A 13,902-nucleotide genomic window follows, 5' to 3' on the forward strand; every position below is an offset into this window, starting at 1 on the left:
GTGCAAACACGGTAGTTCTACCACAGCCTGGCTTCCACTACTCCAGGAACACTGCCCTTATCATGTTCACCAACTGCCTTCATGTTGCCAGAGCCAACAGGCCTCAGTCCTCATCTTATCTGATCTCTAAGCAGTATCTAAGACAGCTGACAACTGCTTTCTGGAAACATTTTCTCAGTCTCTAGGATACAGCGCTCTCCTGATTCTCCTTCTGCCCCCCTCCCCCAGCCTCTTTTTCAGTCCTCTTGCCTGCTTTGGTTCCCCTGGGTCCCTCCTGAACTCTCTCCTCTTCTGCATCTACCACCTCACCCTGTGTGTCCTTCTCAGATCCCATGACCTTGAGCATCTTTATGCTGATGTATCCCAAAGCCCCTTTCCAGCCCTGGCCTCTCTTCTGAGCTCCTAGTGATGAGATAACTCCACTGGATCTCTAACAGGCATCTTAAGCTCCATGTGGCTTGAACAGAATTCCTGATATAACTCCCTGAGATGTGGTTGCTGCTTTTTGATCCAATAAATGAAGCACTGTCCACCCACTTACTCCAGCCAGAAACTTGAGTTATCTTTGGTTTCTCCATTTCCTGCCCCCATGTCCTTCCTATCAATGTGTCCTGTTAAGTCCAAAATAGCATCTCTCAACTACTCATCTTAGCATGACCACCACTTTGGTTCAAACCACCATCATCTTTGGCCTGGATTGTGGCAAGCCTAATTGGCTCCCTGCTTTTATTTTTGCCTGACACCCACACACAGCCTTAAATCAGAACATGTTAGTGTTCTGCATAAAACCCTTCCAAGGCTCAACAAAGTCTCCATTCTTTGACACAGCCCACAGGCCCTGCATGCTCTGGCCCCCGCCCACCTTCCCACTCCATCCTGGGCCTCTTCCCCTAGGCTTGAAACTTCAGCTACACTGATTTTCTTTCAGCTCCTTGACCCATGCAGAACTTACCCTGAAAAGGCACCTACTGCTCTCAGCAAGGAATGTCTCTGCCCAACTTTTCCCAAGGCTAACTCCTCACTCTTGACTTCAAGTTCAGCATCACCTCCTCACTTTCCCTGACTGCTTCATCTTAGGTAGCTTTTATTCTCTATTCTAGCCCCTTGTTTTTGTCCCAGCCTTTTACTTCAACTTGTAATTATATATTTGTCTTCTCCACTAAAAATTAACTTTATCGGGCAAAAGGCCTCAGCTGTCTTGTTCACTGAAGTATCCCACCATGCACACAGGGCCTGGCATATATCAGGCACTCAATCAAGCACTCACTATCTGCTGAATGAACGGACAGGTTCCCAGGGAGGTTCCTGAGCTGCCTGGGGTGTCACAGACAGGTTGCATCCCCCTTAATTAAACAAACAAAATTAGCCAGGCACAGTGGCTCATGATTGTAATTCCAGCACTCTGGGAGGCAGAGGTGGAAGGATTGCTTGAGCCCAGGAATTTGAGACCATCACTGGCAACATAGCAAGATCTCCTCTCTTTTATTTAGCTAAAATAAAAATATTAGCTAGACGTGGTGGCCTGCACCTGTGTTCCCAGCTACTTGGGAAGCTGAGGCGGGAGGTCGAGGCTGCAGTGAGCCACCGCCATCCCACTGCACTCCAACCTGGGTGATAAAACGATACCTTTGCTCAAAAAAAAAAAACAAAAAAAAAAACCCAAACAAACCTGGGAATAGACTGAATAGTCTCCATCTCAAGATTTCCTCCTTCTATTGGAATTAACCAGTTGGTTACTTGTACCGGCATGGGGCAACCAGTCTTAGCCCAGTTTTAATAGATCACTGTTTGGTGTTACCCAACAGAGCAGACCACTCTGCCCTCAGCCACAGAATAAGTTTAAGAAATAAAGTGTGGCATGCTTCATTCTACAGGTAGGGAGGCTGAGGCTGGGGAGCCGCCCCTGGCTGTCCCTGGAAATCCCTCTACCCTACAAGAATCGTCCCAGCCATCTCTTTAGCGTAAAGGTGAGGAACAAATCTCAGCCACGATCCAAAGAAAGCTTGGTATTTTTAGCACCAAGGCCAGAAGGAGAGTGTCCTTACTTCTCGGTTTACAAAGAAATAAAAACCATTTCCCCTTCCATCTTTTGAAGACTACCCCCGCCCCCAGGCTCCAAAGCCGGGCAGGAACGCCTCTTATCTCCACCACAGCCATTTTCCTAATCCTTCGCCCACTCTCCACGGTCATTCCGTGTATCCCTCGAGACGCCGCCTCCCACAGCTCGTGCTTCTCCCAGGTTCGGCTCTGACAAGGCCAGAGCGGCGTCTGCGCAGCGCAACGGCTCAGAGAGCTCCCGGCGGCCACAAGTGCCCGGCCCCGGGCCAGGCCTGGCCTGCGCCGCACATCCACACCGAGGGCGCGGAACCTGGCCGCCTCGAGCCTCCGGCACCGCCCAGAGCGGGACAAAGGGGCGGACCGGCGAACCGGCCTTGCGGTCCCCGGTGCCGCGCGGGCCGGGAGGCGGGGCGTGGTGGGGGAGGGGCGAGTTGGCGGGGGCGGGGCGGGGCAAAGGCGGGCCCAAGCGCGCGGGGCCGCACCGGGCGGCGCAGGGAAGCGGCGCCCCTTCCTCGGCAGCCGGCAGGCGCCGCGCCTCCGGCCCCGCCCCTCTGCGCCCCGCCCCCGCCACTCGGACGGCCCGAGTCGCGCCCTCCCACCCCGCGCCGCCGAACTTGCTCTAACTTCCTCGGCCGAGCCGGGCCGCGCCGCCGCTGCCGCCGCCGCGCGCGGGTGAGTAGAGCGCGGAGACTCGGCTGGGGCGTCGGGGCCTGCCCCCTTCTTTGTCTGAGGCCGACTTCCCCGAGCGTCCTCCGGGGGCGAGGGCTGCTCCCCAGGTCCCTGCTTGGCCCCTCAGCCTCCTTCCCCGCCTGCCCGGGAGCGGCCCCACGGGCGGTGCTGGCTTTGTCTGCCAGGATCGCTTGCTAGAGGTTGGAGGCCTCGGTCGGGACCCGGCTGAGCCGAACTCCGGCGCCCGGCGGACGAGAGCCGCGGCGGTCCCGGGGCCGGCACTCCTGGTTCAGTAGCCCTCGCCCCATCCGCGCGCCCCGGCGAGTGCGCGCCCGGGCCGGGCGGGGTGAGGGCGACGGGAAGTCTGGACGGCCGCTGCTGCTCGGAGCTCTGCTTCTTGTCCCCAGCAGCGAGCTCTGGGATGGGTGCCCCTTTCGGCTCAGCCACCCACCTTCGGCCCCCCGGAGCTCGGGTCCGGGGTGGGGGTGGGCGTAGGCCGGGGCGGGCCACCCTTTCCCCCTGCCCCGCCGTTGTCGTGGTCAGTCTGCCACGCCGCCGTGGGTCCCACTCTGCCCGGCTTGGGTTTGGGGCGGCCGGAGTTTGAGTAGGCGGTGACCCAGCTTCTCCGCGTTAGTCGTGTGGGGTTGTGCTTGGGAGCAAAGCCTGACCCCTTGACCTAGCCGGAGTTCTGGTAGAGTGAGGTTTGTGGCTGCGGAGTGTGCTGGTCCCGGGCCGCTGCTGCTTCTCCTCCACCCCCAGGGGTGGGGTGCGGGTGGGTAGGAAGTGCCTGTGTGAGGGTGTGTGGAGAGACTTTGGCCCTCGGACCGCTGGAGCACTTGTGTTGGGGACTTAAAGTTGATCTCCGGCGAGAAGCGGTCTGTGCTAGGGGGAGTCGGGGGAAGTTGTGGGCCCGGGTACTGTCCTGGTGCTGGGCGCGGAGCGGTGGTGAGTGCGGCGGTGTCACACACACTCCTTGGGTGTCCTGGCGCGGCTATCCGGGAGGTCAGGCGGTCTTGAGCGGCAGTGCAGAGCATAGTATTGGAGCCTCTGCAGGTGTGCTCCTGGCAGTGGTCTGCTCTCCAGGGGATCCTCCTCCTTTACGGGGTTGTTCTTGGGCTAGTGAGAGAGTGGCCTGCCAAATCCTCAAAAGTAGCCTTCCCCTCGCCCCTTGACCTTGAAGTCTGGAAGCAGTTAGTGCCTGCTGAGTGCTCCGGCTACCCTTCTCAATTTGTGAAGGGAAACCTGGGGACAGGCCATTGGAGCAGCCCTATGTCCTTGCCACATTTAAGCCAGCCAAGTGGTTGGTGGGGGCGGCCTTCCTTCCAGGGATCTTCCTGGGCCCTGGCACCCCCAGAATGAAGCCCATACTCCACCATCATGGCCCTGTATGCCTTTCTATCCCCTTAGCTGCCAGTGTGATCGTAGCCTCAAATTGCTGGGCTCAAGAGAACCTCCCACCTCAGCCTCCCAAAGCACAGGGATTACAGGTGTGAGCCACCACATGCAGTCTGATCCCATCCCACCCTGATCCCTAACGTTAGTGACAGGCCCTGGAAACCCAGGGCCACCAGATGTATTTTCCCCTTCCTTCTCATTGTGTTGCACCCCAACTTCAGTTGGAGACTTTCTGGGTATGTCCATCCCCGCATCTCTGAACTCCACTGCTTGGACCACCTAATGTCATCCTCAGTTTACTTAACAAAGCATGGTTGAGATTTCTGTGGGGTGCGAGGCATTGTTGCAGGCACTATTCCAAGTCTGGAAAGTCCCTCACCAGCTGTAAACTTGGTGTGGTCTTAGAACCCAGGCTGGACGTGGCATCGGTGCTCAGTAGTGTTTATTGATCTGAGCTTGATCTCAGCACAGCAGAATCATTCAGGGAGACGGGGGTCTGAGTCCATGGGTGCTTCTGAAGGTTTGTGGCTGCCCCAGGAAGAAAGGGCATGGAGCTGCAGAATGGTTGGGTGCCCAGGGAAGTGTCCCCCTTCACCAGCTGGGCAGCTGTGCTAGTCTCTGAGGACTGGTGAGGGTCCTTCCCATGTGGAAAGTGGCAGGATGAAGTGGGAGAGGAGATGGCCCTGCCCTAAAGGTTGCGGTGGCAGTGAAGTGACAGTGAAGTGACGTTCCCTGGGTTCTGGAACTATTTCCTGAGGCCACACTCTAGGCCACCATGTGCTCAGGAATTTGACCCATTTAACTTCAACTGAGGTAGAATTCCTTTTGGCAGTGCCTGTAAAGTGGCATTGTACCAGGCCTGGGAAAACTTTGCTGGTTTAAAATCTAGTGAAGGACAAGATTATAGCAGTTATGTGGGAGGTTTCATAGTGATACTAATAGTGAGTTTATTGAGACTTACACCCTAGAAGCTTGACTTGTAATAACTCATTTAATCCTTGAAAACAACTGTGATGGCCTGGCGCAATGGCTCGTGCCTGTAATCCCAGCACTTTGGGAGGCCTTGGTGGGTGGGTCACCTGAGGTCAGGAGTTCGAGACCAGCCTGACCAACATAGTGAAACCCTGTCTCTACGAAAAATACAAAATTAGCTGGGCGTGGTGGCACATGCCTGTAATCCCAGTTACTTGGGAGGCTGAGGCAGCAGAATTGCTTGAATCCGGGAGGTGGAGGTTGCAGTGAGCTGAGATCGCGCCGTTGCACTCCAGTCTGGGCAATAAGAGCAAAACTCCCTCTCAAAAAAAAAAAAAAAAAAAAAAGAAAGAAAGAAAAAACAAAACAACCGTGATGTCAACAGCTCCATTTTACAGATGAGGAAACTGTGGTCCCGAGAGGTCACAGAGTAACTTGCTTGAGGTCTCAATATGAGCTGGCTTTTCTCATTTCTTTCTTTCTTTCTTTTTTTTTTTTGATATGGAGTCTCACTCTATCGGCCAGGCTGGAGTGCAGTTGTGTGATCTCAGCTCACTGCAACCTGCACCTTCTGGGTTCAAGTGATTCTCCTGCCTCAGCCTCCCAAGTAGCTGGGACTACAGGTGTGCGCCACCACACCCAGCTAATTTTTGTATTTTTAGTAGAGAGGGGGTTTCACCATGTTGGCCAGGCTGATCTCAAACTCCTGACCTCAAGTAATCTGCCTGCCTCGGCCTCCCAAAGTGCTGGGATTACAGGTGTGAGCCACCATGCCTGGCCAGGTTTTCTCATTTCTAATTTAGACAATACGTTCCTCTCAGAGGTGATTAAAATAGATTCATATACTGAACAATCCTGGCCCACAGTGGAACTAATGAGTGTTTTCCGTGAAGGTGCCCTTGTGTCCCTGCCTCTGAACACATCTCATCTGTCCAGCAGAGCCTGGGCACATAGCAGGTACCCCAGAACCCCTGCTGGTTGGCGATGTAGCTTCTGTCTCCCTCAGGCCAGGGAATGGGAAGACCAACACTGCCACATGCAGAAGATTGGTGAGTCACTGCCTGTGTCTGTCTGGATAGATCACGGTTTGCTGTGGTAACAGCAATCCCCAAGTCTCAGAGGCTTAAAGCAACAGAGGTTTATTTCTTGTTCACACTGCATATTCATTTATCTTCTTTATGTTGTCCTCACTAGGGGGACCCATAGTGATTAGTGGGAACACTCCTGGTGGCTTGGACAGAGGGACAGAGAGCATGATGATCCCTGTTTCCTGCCATTGAGTCCTGGTGGCCTTTAAGATGCCTATGGGAAGGGGATTAGGCTCCTGCTGCCTGTCTCTGCCCTGCCTTGTCAGTCCTTGGACATTTTGCATGTTCCATCCCCTATCTGGATGTGGCCTGTAGGGGCAGCCACCTTTCCTAGAAGCAGGAGCAGGTAGCGCTACCCAGGCAGGCCTGGTCCTGATTCAGGGATTGAGCTTGCAGTCGTAGGGGTGTGGAAAGCAGTGGTGGTGAGGTGACTGAAGGTGGACTCCCACTGGGGATGGGATTGAGTGTGGGGCCAGATCCCTGGTCTGTAGAAGGGAGTAGGAACCCTCTGTTAGTTGCGTTTTCCCCCTCAGGCCACCTTAGCAGGATTTTAAGGAGTCATTCACACTGTGGCCCTTGATTTTGTGCCTGGTCACCTGCTTGGTCTCTGGTGATTTCCCTCGGGGCTAGCAGACACTGTTGGAAGTGGTAAGGCCTCAGGTTCTTCCGCCTCATGATTAACTCACTCTCCTTAGGCATATTTTCACCTTTTCCAGGGCCTCCGTTTTTCTACTAGTGGAGCGAGAGGTGGTGGTGGTCTCCAGCAGTGGTCCCACTCTTGGCAGGCCATCAGAGTACCCAGGTTGCTGCGTAGAGTGAAGTTTTGATAGCCTTTGGTCTAGGTGAATGCCAGCGTTTCAGTTTGCTTATCTTCCATTATAGCAGTGTCCTCTCTAACTGGGAATCAGGGAGGTTATTCATAGCATCTCCACATCCATTTTCTCCCTTAACTGCGTATGCTTTTGGTTTAGACAGGGCAAGTGGCCATGTTGGTAGAGCGCAGGCCCTGGCAGGGAGGCAGTGTCCAGTGCCTCTGCCGATTAAACGTGGAGATGTGAAGATGAATGGATGATGGTGAGGCAAGCTTTCAAGTTGCATCTACTTTCTAGTTGAGTGACCTACACAAGTCTTTGATTTTTTTTTTTTTCTTCCTGGAAAAAAAAAAGTTGTCAAATTTTCTCATCTGTAAAGTGAGAAGAATCAAGGCTGCCTTTCCTATCTCACTGGGTTGCAGTGAAGCATGAGCACACTGAGAAACAAGATCCAAAGCCCCTGAGTTAGGCCTGACACTGGTGTGAGACAGCTGCCATCTCTGGTGGCACTCAGCAAGTGCTCACCAGCAGCTGATTCTGGAAACCCCACTTCCTCCACTCTTGGGCTTGGTGGGGTTGGGTAGGGTTGGGTGGGGCTGTGGTTTTCTTTTAGGAGGCAGCAGGCCAGGCCTGGAGACCAGAGCTTAAGTGGGCCTGGGCAGGCTGGGGTTGAAACTCTTCACCCCTTGCGGTCTGTTCTGCCTCCCAACTGAGCAGCCAGGGAGAAGGCCTGGAGCCTGTGCCTTTCAGCTAGATAGCTGGAGGAACTGACTCCTCCCTCCTTAGGCTGTGCTGGCCTGAGCTGGGAGCCTGAGAGCTGGGGCAGTTGTCTCTAAAGTGGCTTCTGGGATTCTGGTAAGAGGTGAGCTCCTGGTGCTGCCTCAGAGTCTTTGTGGTTTCCTGGCATTTGGGAGAGCTGGAGTTGGGCTGTCCTGCATGGATAAGGTTTGGGGAGGGACCGGAACAAGGGGCTAGTGAACCTTCTCTGGGTTTTTCCTGCCTGACTATGTGTCCCAGCTGTTGAGGCCTGTGCTCCTATACACTCCACGGCCTTGAGAGGAGTTCGTAGCCGTAACATCCAGGAGAGAGGCCCCAGAGCAGTGGAAGGAAATGTGTCTCTCCCGAATCACTTTTGTTTGTACCCCGAGGTCTGAGTGGTGATCCTGGGGATGCTGTGGGACTCTCAGCAGTAGGAGTGTGTCTGTCCCCAATCTGGGTGCCTGCCAGCTGTGCTCAGGGTCCTCTCCTGTGTCCCTGGGCCAGGCAGACAGGGTCTTTTTCTGGGGCTTGGTAGGGGAGGTCAGCCACAGCCCCAGACCAAGTAGTTTACACACTCTGAGTGAGGGGTGGGAGCAATGGGTCCGGGAAGACTTAGGGAGCTGGTTAAAGAAAAACTTACTCTGACGCTTGTTAAACTGGTAAGGTAGTCTGTATTTACGACTTGCAATAGGTGTAGGGATTATGGCAATGGGATTTTGCAGTAGGGGAGAGAGAGTGGGCCAACTTCAAATACAACAAAGAAAAGTGGGAACTTACAGCCAAGGAACGGAGTGTGGGGCCTCCTGAACATTTTTAAGAGGGTAGGGAAATTTTTACTAAACTTAGCTAACTGAATTCTTGTTGCAAGCAGGCCAGGGTGATCAGGTTTTACCTGGGAGATAGCAGAGGATGAGAAATACGATCAGATATCCAGGGTGATTAGATATTGAGGGTGGGGGATTCTGGTTAACAGGATTTTTGCTAAAACTAGGCTCTGACAGAATGGAGCTAGGAGCCCTAGGTCAGGACCAGGTGAGCAGAGGGCTCAGAGAAATAAAGTTTGGTCAGGGACAGAATCTCTGTCAGTATCCCGTGGCTGGCAGTGTCCTGTCCATTCTTCTTGCACTGGCCTGTCCCTCAGGAGACAGGTGTGAGTGGTCCTGAACTTGGGCCAGTGCAAGAATAGGGCACAGGTTTCTCTCCTTGTAGGTGTTCCTTCTTGTGTCACTCTCTTTTTTTCCAGAAACCTTGGTCCTTTTCAGCATCTGCTAGCCCCTTGTCCCTTGGCTCCCTTGCTCTTGGCCTGCTGGATTTCCCCTCTGCACCCAGGAAATCGCATGGACCTGGGTCCTCATTTCCCTACAACCCACCAATTTTGCTGCTTATAACAGCTATCCCCCGCTAGCCTTCTATTGCCAAATCTGTTGGCTGTCAGACCACAGCCATTTTATTCAGCCATTTTTTTTTTTTTTTTTTTTTGCCCCTGAAACTGAGCTCCTGCTGCAGTTTGTGTTTCCTGTTCTCCCTGTCCTGGACAAACCAGTCTGACAACTTTGTGGTTCTCTCTCCTGCCTCCATCAGCCTGGGAATTGACTGTCCCATTTGTCTGAGCTGGCCAGAGGGAGGTGCTGTGGGGGATCTCTTCCTCTTGCCTGGACTGCATACTCCTGGGGCCTTCTAGCCAGAGCTCCTGGGCATTTTGGCCTTGGGAGCTTCACCAGCTTCCTTCTGTCTGAGGCCTTCAGGTCCCTGCATCCAGCCTACCTTGTTCCTCCTTCATGAGTGAGGCTCCTCCTTTTCTCTCTGGCCCTCCTCTCTGCTTGATCAGACTCTGCCTCTCTTGAGGGCTGGCTCCCTCCAGCCCCCGCTGCACAGGTGACCTTGTGTGGCCTGCCTCCTTTTCTTGAAGCTGATCTTGTCTCAACAGTCAGCTTTTCAGGAACCAGGCTCTTGCTGTAGTAAGGAAAACCAGTCAGCTGTGGATGGGGCCTTCCCTCCTTCCCAGAGGCTCTGTGGCCAGCTTCCACCCTTGCAGCAGAACAGTGGTGGTGACTGAACCCTGCTCTCTGCAGCCATCCTGCCTGCCACAATCATTGTGTTTTGTTACTCTAGTAGCTTCCTGTAAAATACAAGTGATAAACGTGGATAGGTTTTTGAGGGGGGCATGCCAAAATCAAAGTTGGTGGTAGTGGTGGGGGATTCATTCCCAAGGGCTCTGGGATGCTAAGTGTGTAAGCAAAGAGGAGCAAGTGGCATGTGCCCAGGATGGGGTGGGGTGGGCAGGTTTAGTTGAGGGCTCCTCTGGCATAGGGTAGCCCTGACACTCCCCTCTGTGGCATGATCGATGAGGTGGCAAAGGCAGGTGCCAGGATTTGGTGTGTTGAGGATTAGTGCCTGGGGTGGGCTCTGCTCACTCCTGCAGAAAGACGGAAAGGGGCTGGTCTTGGTTTCACAGAGGATTGTGCGATTACAGGCAAGACCTGCTGAGGGCTTACATTGAGCCACAGACAGGAGCAGAATGAGATATGAGGGCTTCAAGTGCCAGTGTGATTCTCACTGTTGTGAGATCTCATTTGTGCCTTTTTTTTTTTTTTCTTGAGACAGGGTCTCACTCTGTTGCCCAGGCTGGAGTGCAGTGCCCTATCACAACTGCAGCTTCCACTTTCCTGGCTCAAGTGATCAAGTGATCCTCCCGCCTCAGCCTCCTGAGTAGCAGGGACCACAGGCATGCAGTACCACACCCAGCTAATTTTTTTTTTTTTTTTTTTTTTTTTTTGAGACGGAGTCTCGCTCTGTCACCGAGGCTGGAGTATAGTGGCCGGATCTCAGCTCACTGCAAGCTCCGCCTCCCGGGTTTATGCCATTCTCCTGCCTCAGCCTATACCCAGCTAATTTTTAAAAATTTTTTGTAGAGGTTGGATCTTGCTGTGTTGCCTAGGCTGGTGTCAAACTCCTGGGCACTTCACTTGTGCTTCTTAATTCAGGGGCTACTTGTTGAACATACGTAGCAGTCTTCAGAAAGCATCTTACTCTGTAAGGGGAACCAAATATACCCATTCCCCTTCTCTGGCCTTCTTTCCCTGTGGTCTGGGCAGTCTTTGAGCTTGAGGTCATTAGGAGGTGTTTATTTCTGTCTGCTCTGGTGGCCTAGGGGGTGGCAGTGGGGTGGGATGGGATGTGATGGGATGTGATGTGATGGGGTAGGGTGAGGTGGGGGAGTTATTCTACACAGATGGAGTTCTGTTTGTGAACCACTCCCTGCCTTCCACATCTCTCAAATGGTCTGGCCGGTCCAGGTTCTAATGGTCATTGTGTCATTCCCCTCAGCAGCAGGAAAGGCTGGAATGGTTTTTGTATTGTTCCTTAGGGGGAAGAATCACTTGGAGGAAGTATATCAGTGCTTCTGAGTGCAGAGTATTTATTGACATGTCAGTTAAAGGAAGCTTTTAAACAACATATATGTATCCCTTTAGTGAGGAATAAATCTACAAGTGCATCTCATAGCTCCATTTTGCAGCTTCCGTTTCCTGGAAGGTACATGGAGTTTAGTGGTTAGGGAATGGGATTTTGAGCTGGGATTTTGGAGAAACTGTTTTTAGCCTGTCCTTGGAATTGGGCCAGGCCTAGAAATCTGTTGAAATAGCTTTCTTTAGTTGCTGAAACTGGGATGTTGTTCATAGCACTAGGACCTCGAGCTCCACTGATGACTGAGTGGGGAGGGGCTCAGAGAAGGGTCCCTGTGGAGGCCTGGGATGCCTGGGTTTCAGCCCCCTCTCCTGCATTGCGTACATTGCCTGGACCTTAGGGTCTTACAGTTTTATCACGAAGTGGGTTTGGCAGCAGATGGTCCGGTTTCTTTTGTGGCTTTGTCAGAATCTGCTCTTGCTCTTCTTAGGAAAACTTTCTATTTCGGGACTTGGGGTGGAGTCTTAAGTGAGTTGGTGAGTCTTTATTCCTGAGGCTGCCACTGCCTGACCCCCTCCTTCCCCTTGATTCCTTCCCCCTCCCTGTTAACTCTGCCTTGTTCTAGGGAAACACCAGAAGCTGCCCTCAGACAGCTACAGGTAAAATTGTGTGTCCAGCCACAAACTTTAGGTGTTTTAAATATTAATTTAGGTTTAACATTTTTATTTACAAAAATGTATACATGATGAAAAACACATAACAAAGATACACAGTGAAAACTCCTATTTCTATCCCTGACCCCTTCAGTTCTACTCCTCTGAGGCCCCTGTCACCAGATGTTCAGTGCCTAGTCAAGCGTGTCCGTATTCCTCTCTTGTTTATTACCCCAGTGGTAAACTAATTACGCTGTTTTGCACTTCCTGATTTTTACTCTAAAAATTTATCCCAGGATTGTTCCATTTTAGCACATAGTTTAGTCCATTCTTTTTAACAGCAGTGCATGATTCTGCTGTACAGTGAATGATGACTCACTTTACCAGCCCCCTATTGATGGATTTTGAGGTTTCTTTCAGTATTTTGTTTCTATAGGCTAAGCTGCAGGAGTGTCTTATGCATGCTCTAGGTCTGTAGTGGAAATGACTAGATGTGGAGTTACTGCATTAGGTGTGTAAAAGGAAAAGAAACATGCAGCTTTGATTCTGAAAGGGGGAATGAAAGTTTAGGAAGTTTTATTTTGGAGGGATCTTGGCCTTCTACAGAGACAAGAGCTGGAGAAACTACTGGGAAGGCATGAGGGGTGCCAGCGTGTTGGTTCCCACCCAGGTCCGTCTTTGGTTCAGTTCGGCCAGCCTGTCCCCATAAGCTCCATATTTACAGCCCTTGGCTGGCCCTGTGGGTCATGCTGCCTGTGCCCCCAAAAGTGTGAGGAGTCAGCCAGAGCGAGCTGGGGTGTAGGGTGGGGGAGCAGGCTTCTCATAGTGGGTTCCAGCGGCCTCAGGACTTTGCAGGACCTGTGTAGGGTGCGAAGGGGGAGCCTTGGTTGCAACAAGCTGGAGCTGGCGTCAGCTTTTAGAGGAGCAGATTTTCCCGCAGTGTCAGGGGTTGGTGTGAGGATCAACCCCCTGCTCTGGTCTCCCTTGGCCTTTCGTTGCTCTGCAGACCTCTCTGTTCAGGCCACATTGGGCCTGATTGCCACCCTGTGATTTTAAAAGCCTGTGTAAAGGGCACCTGGTGAAAATAATAGATGGGTTTTATGTTTTGAGCAGGCGCTTCCTTTCAGAACAGAAACGGGGTATGGTTCTTCCTGGGATGAGCGGGGAAGGAGGAGCAGTCGTGAGGGCATGTTGGAGGCGCCCACTCCGTGTTGGGAGCTCTCTGGTTGTTTCCCTGTGTGGCTCTCACGGCCCCATGCCAGGGCAGGGTGGGAAGCAGGGAGATTTTAGGGCTGGCTGGCAGATAGTCCTCCTAAATAGACCCTGACCTGGTGGGTTTGAGATCTGTGTCCCTGCCATGGCTCTCCCACCCTTCTAGTCAGAGAACTTCTCACCATTGCAGTTACATGCAGTCCCTGTGAGAAGGCCAGAGCTTCCCATGTGCAGCTCGTTGTCTGGGCCTGGGTCCTTGATAGCACAGAGGTTTCTATTGTGGCCTGGTGGCAGTGCGGGCTGACCTGTGGGGTTGAGGAGGAGGGACCTGGGGCCTCACAGTGGAGCTATTCAGGGGCTCTGCCCTGGTTCCTGCTGCTTCCCATTGTAGGTTTTTTTTGGGGGGTGTGGTGGGAGGGGAGTAGAAAAGGAGGCGAGGGGGAGAGGGAGTGGTCAGTGCAGCTATTGTTGCTGGTAGTAGGAGCCCATTATGCTTAATAGAGGTCCATTTGCAGAGAGCCTTGAGCCAATCCAAGGCCCATGATGTGTTCTCAGATTCTAGTTTCTGCCTCTGTCAAGATCCCCCTTCGCCCTTCTCAAGTCCCTGTGCTTGCCTGGAACACCTCTAGGTAAGAGTTCTGAGCAGCTGGGCAAGGAGCAGGAGTGGCTGGTGCCAGGCTTGTCGGCCACCTGCCCACTGCTTTGGGGAGTGAGTTCTGCCCAGTCTTCCTGGCCCAGCTGTGCCTTTGGGTGGGGGCCAGGCACGTGCCTGTTAGTCTCCCAGGCCCCCCACTTTCTTTGTGCCTCAGTGCTCAGCGCAGTGTCCCCTGTTCCTCACGCGAGCACTCAGCTGCTGAAAAGCCTGTGTGCTGGCAGCTC

The 13,902-nt window shown here is 53.1% G+C and overlaps 1 protein-coding gene across 3 annotated transcripts in view; it reads left to right on the forward strand.

Moving 5' to 3' along the window:
- Window positions 1-2,611: 2,611 nt before the first annotated feature.
- The window catches only part of TSPAN14 (tetraspanin 14), a 63,144-nt gene continuing 51,853 nt past the window's right edge, over window positions 2,612-13,902 (forward strand). The window contains exon 1 of one of the 3 annotated variants that reach the window (XM_003903691.3): window positions 2,612-2,730. Coding sequence is in view for 2 of the 3 variants with exons in the window: in XM_031652334.1 (XP_031508194.1) it covers window positions 5,969-6,143 (175 nt within the window). In the remaining variant the exon portion in view is untranslated. Of the gene's footprint in view, window positions 2,731-5,835; window positions 6,144-13,902 lie in introns of those variants that run through there. The other 2 variants (XM_031652334.1, XM_031652333.1) reach the window with 2 other exon arrangements.

Source organism: Papio anubis, chromosome 11 (genome assembly GCF_008728515.1).
Source record: "Papio anubis isolate 15944 chromosome 11, Panubis1.0, whole genome shotgun sequence".
In the NCBI taxonomy this organism is placed as follows: Eukaryota; Metazoa; Chordata; class Mammalia; order Primates; family Cercopithecidae; genus Papio; species Papio anubis.